Source organism: Plasmodium fragile, assembly GCF_000956335.1.
Source record: "Plasmodium fragile strain nilgiri unplaced genomic scaffold supercont1.32, whole genome shotgun sequence".
NCBI classification, from domain to species: domain Eukaryota; phylum Apicomplexa; class Aconoidasida; order Haemosporida; family Plasmodiidae; genus Plasmodium; species Plasmodium fragile.
In genome coordinates this window covers 193,073-196,939 of record NW_012192612.1, presented here as the reverse complement: position 1 = coordinate 196,939, position 3,867 = coordinate 193,073, and the positions used below count along the sequence as shown (strand labels likewise).

Genomic DNA, 3,867 nt, shown 5'->3' with positions numbered 1-3,867 from the left:
AAAAAAAAAAAACAAAAAAATATACATATATATATTTACAGAGAAACCGCAACCTTTCACAACAAAATTGACAATTTGCACGATGTACGCAAAGTGACCAAATTTGAGAGGGCCGCTTTTTCTTTTTAATTTTTTTCGGCAAAGTGTTTCCCTTCATACATGCGCCCATGTAATATTTACAGACCGCGCTCAAATTATTTTATTTTTGCGTGATTGTTGCCCCCGGCGGGATCGCAGCGGAGGGTGAAAATTTATATGTACATATGAGTGCATATTATATTGCATTATTTACGTACATATATATGTAGTAGTACATGTTTACGTTTAAGGCCGCCTGCTCCCCATGGCCAGGCAAAATAAATGTGGGTGCCCAGTTGACTTGGTATACTCAGATTGACCGACCCTGAAGGGAAGAAAAAACAGTGCAACACAGTGGTGAGTGACAGGGCTCTTCACGCTTCCCTTCTCCAGCGAAATCAACTCACCTTTTTCGTATTCTTCCAAGCAGAAAAAAAAAACAAAAAATTGCCACGTTTTTTATAAATTCATTATCATCCTTCAAACGTGTACTTTTTTTTTTTTTTTAAGCCTTTATAAGAAAAGGGGGCGTGTCAATTTTGGATATGCCCAACTGGTCGAACACGTTTTCACGTCGTTTTCGTCCCTTTCCATCCTTTGCGACTGTCCCCAGTTTTACGCCGTTGCAGAGTGTGGCGAAGTTGTGAAGTTACCACATTTTGCCCAATTGAAGCCTCCAAATTGGTCATCCTGCCGAGGCGAAAGGATTTACGAACGGCCTTCCAGACCTCCCGTGGCTCGTCCCAATCCTACGCCCACCCGGCTGCATGTTTCAACTCCAAGAATTTCCCGCGGCCAAGCGCTGCTCGAAGTAGTTAATATAAAAAAAAAATGAAATGGGTATTTTGAAAAGGCTCGTACTTTTTGTAGCCTTTGTGCTTTTTTTGCGGTGTTATGATAGAGTACAGTGTGATGAGGTGGCTATGAGGGGAGCGCCCAGCGGGGCCACACCCCCCAAGGAGGACCAAACAGCCAACTCGGACAAAGCGGCCAACTCGGATAAGGCGGCCAACTCGGATAAGGCGGCCAACTCGGGGAACGCAGCCATCACCCCGGGGACGGAAGGCAAAGATCAGGGCCAAGAAGCCAATGTAAATTTAAAGGGTGGCGCTTCCAAGGAGCAAGCCGCGAAGGGGAACACGGCCATCTCTGCGCCCAGTGGCACAAATGGAACACAGGCCCAAACGACCTTTTTGCAGAACAACGAAAAGCAGCAGACGAGCAAGGATAGCGCAAGCAACGCAAACAGCGCAAACGGCCTAAACGGAGCAAGCAACGCAAGCAACGCAAACAACGCAAACGCCCCAAACAACGCAAGCAGCGCAAAGAGCGCAGCCGAGGAAGAACACTCCGTGGTTAAGGAAATAACGCCCAAGCAGGAGCCGCCAAACGAGGGTAACGCCAAAGGCAAGGACGGCGGAGCGGAGAAGGTTGGAACACTTCGCATCGGGAACACCGATGGAGAGGCGAAAGGTGTGACGAATGGTGTGACGAATGGTGTGCCAAACGATGCGCCAAACGGTGTGCCAAAGGAAGAGGAGGCCCCAAGTAAAGGTACAAACCAGAAGTTGTACGAAGAACTAAAGAAACAAAATGAAGAAGAAAAAAATGCAGACATGAACATTCTAAAGCTATTGTCCATCGGGTCATCCCTTTTTATGCAATTAGTATTATTCCCTTCCATTTTTAAAATGATAAAGAAGAAAACGACCGGCGAGATAGATGGGTTACCATACGTGGTGTTGCTGTTTTCCTCATTCCTGTGGTTGGTATATGGGATGCTGTTGAATAACTCAGCCATCATATGCCCAAACTTCATAGGTCTCGTATTAGGATCGTTTTACTCTCTCATGTATCACAAGTACTGCAAGAACATGTGGTTAAAACAGAAATTATTTTCCTATTACAAGATTTGTGGGTTCATATGTTTTTTGCTTTACGCCTTTTTATACCTGTTGACTTATGAGCAGTACGAATTGTTCGTCGGGTTCATGGCGTTCATATCAAGTATTGTGAACTTTGGTGCTCCTTTGTCTTACGTGCAGATTGTAATTAAGAAGAAGAATTCATCTTTGATCCCGTTGGAAATAGCTACGGGTAGTTTGGTGTGCTCCTTTTTGTGGGTCACCTACGGTTTCACCATTAAGGATGGCTTTGTCATTGTGCCAAACTTATGTGGATTCATCTTAAGCCTGTTGCAGATTGCGTTAATCTTATTGTATTCGAACAAGGAAGCCATTGTTAATTACGAGGATGGAGACGAAGTTGATTTTGTGACTGACGGTGGAGGAATCCGTGTCAACAGAAAGAACCGTTACGCTGTTACCGAAAATCATATTTTCATGAACGAGTTTAATTTGGACCCAGAGAATAAAATGGGCAGTGCTGAAGCGTCTACTCTAGGGACAAATTATGGTCATAACGGAAGCAGTAATAATGTGAAGAATGGGAACAGTGCGAATGGCTCCTTTTTAGACTTTGCGTATGACGAGACTTCTCCTCTTACGGGCGCCAACTTTGGAAGGGGCTTCCCTGACGGAGGTGCGGCACGGCAGGGTTACCTCAGTCGCTCGGGAAGTGGGAAGCAGGACTCTCCCCTCACCTTCTGAGCTTTTCCGTCGGGAAGGGACAGCATACCGAGGTAGCATAATTGATTGAGAAAATCGCGCCCTGTCTCCATCCCCCCCCCCTTTTTTTTTTCTTTTATTTTACCGCTTTTGCCCATTTATATTTTATTTATTTTATTTTTTTTTTTTTCGTAATTGTGTTAATAAGGGGTTCATATGGGTTTGGCTATGTGTCTCTTTCCCTTTTGTCCTTCCTTGGGACTACGTGTCAGGGTGCACTTTTCCCCTCCTACCCTCTCCCCCGCCTCTGTTGTTTGTGTTGTGAATTTTTTTCCTTTTTCAGCTAAATTTGTTTGCTATTTTTCTGCTTTTTTTTTTTTTTTTTTTTTTTTCCTTCCTTTTTGCTGTTTTCCTTTTTTGATTGCTCCTGCGCACAGGATGCAAGACATATGGTGGGGGTGGCGCCGGGTAGGTGTGTACACGTCCGCATGTTTATGTGTGGATGTAAGAGGTGTGCTTACCCAGTGCCGCTATCCCATTGCTCGGACCAACACCATCCCGATGTCCCCACCCTCTTTCTTCCTTTTCACGGACACCGTTTTATCATTTCCCATTTGATTTTGCCAAACTCGCTTTGCTGCTGCAGTGCAATTTGAAGGTAGCCAAAACTGTTTTATTTGCGCCAGTTGGAGATTACCCCACCGCCCAAGCTGGTTTTATGACGCCATTTCACACCTCGTAATGGCATTCGCTTCATTTATTTTTGTTCTTCCCACTTGGCGCTTGAGCGCTGGAAGCTACTTTACGGGGGATCAGCTACCCCGTACATATACAGGCATTAGCACGTACGCGAAAGTTCACATATGAGTCTCTCTGAAAAAATGGCGGTGCTTCAGGTTACACTTCCGTTGATGGTGAATTTTATTTTATCTTTTTTTATAAAAGTGGAAGTACCCCTTTAGTTTTGTACACCCACGTTACGTAGAAAAAAAATAATATATAAAATAAAAAAAAAAAAAAAAGATGCCTGAGGGTGTGCAAAATGTTCGAAAAGTGAGGCGCACATGAAAAAAAAATAAACGAATGAGGTTAGTGAACTTGCCGAGTCGAGTGGCCATTGTTGGGGTTGTGAAGAAGTGTTAGTAGAACAAATCTTAAAAAAAAAAAAAAAAAAAAAAAAAAAAAATCGAATGTGCAATTTTGCACATATTTGCAAGTTGAG

At 43.9% G+C, this 3,867-nt stretch overlaps 1 protein-coding gene across 1 annotated transcript; it reads left to right on the top strand.

Annotated features, from left to right (window-relative positions):
- Window positions 1–914: 914 nt before the first annotated feature.
- Window positions 915–2,687, top strand: AK88_03029 (uncharacterized protein; the record flags this gene model as incomplete). The annotated part of the gene is made up of 1 exon (XM_012480652.1): window positions 915–2,687. One exon carries the CDS (start codon window positions 915–917, stop codon window positions 2,685–2,687), a length of 1,773 nt encoding a protein of 590 aa, XP_012336075.1.
- Window positions 2,688–3,867: the final 1,180 nt, after the last annotated feature.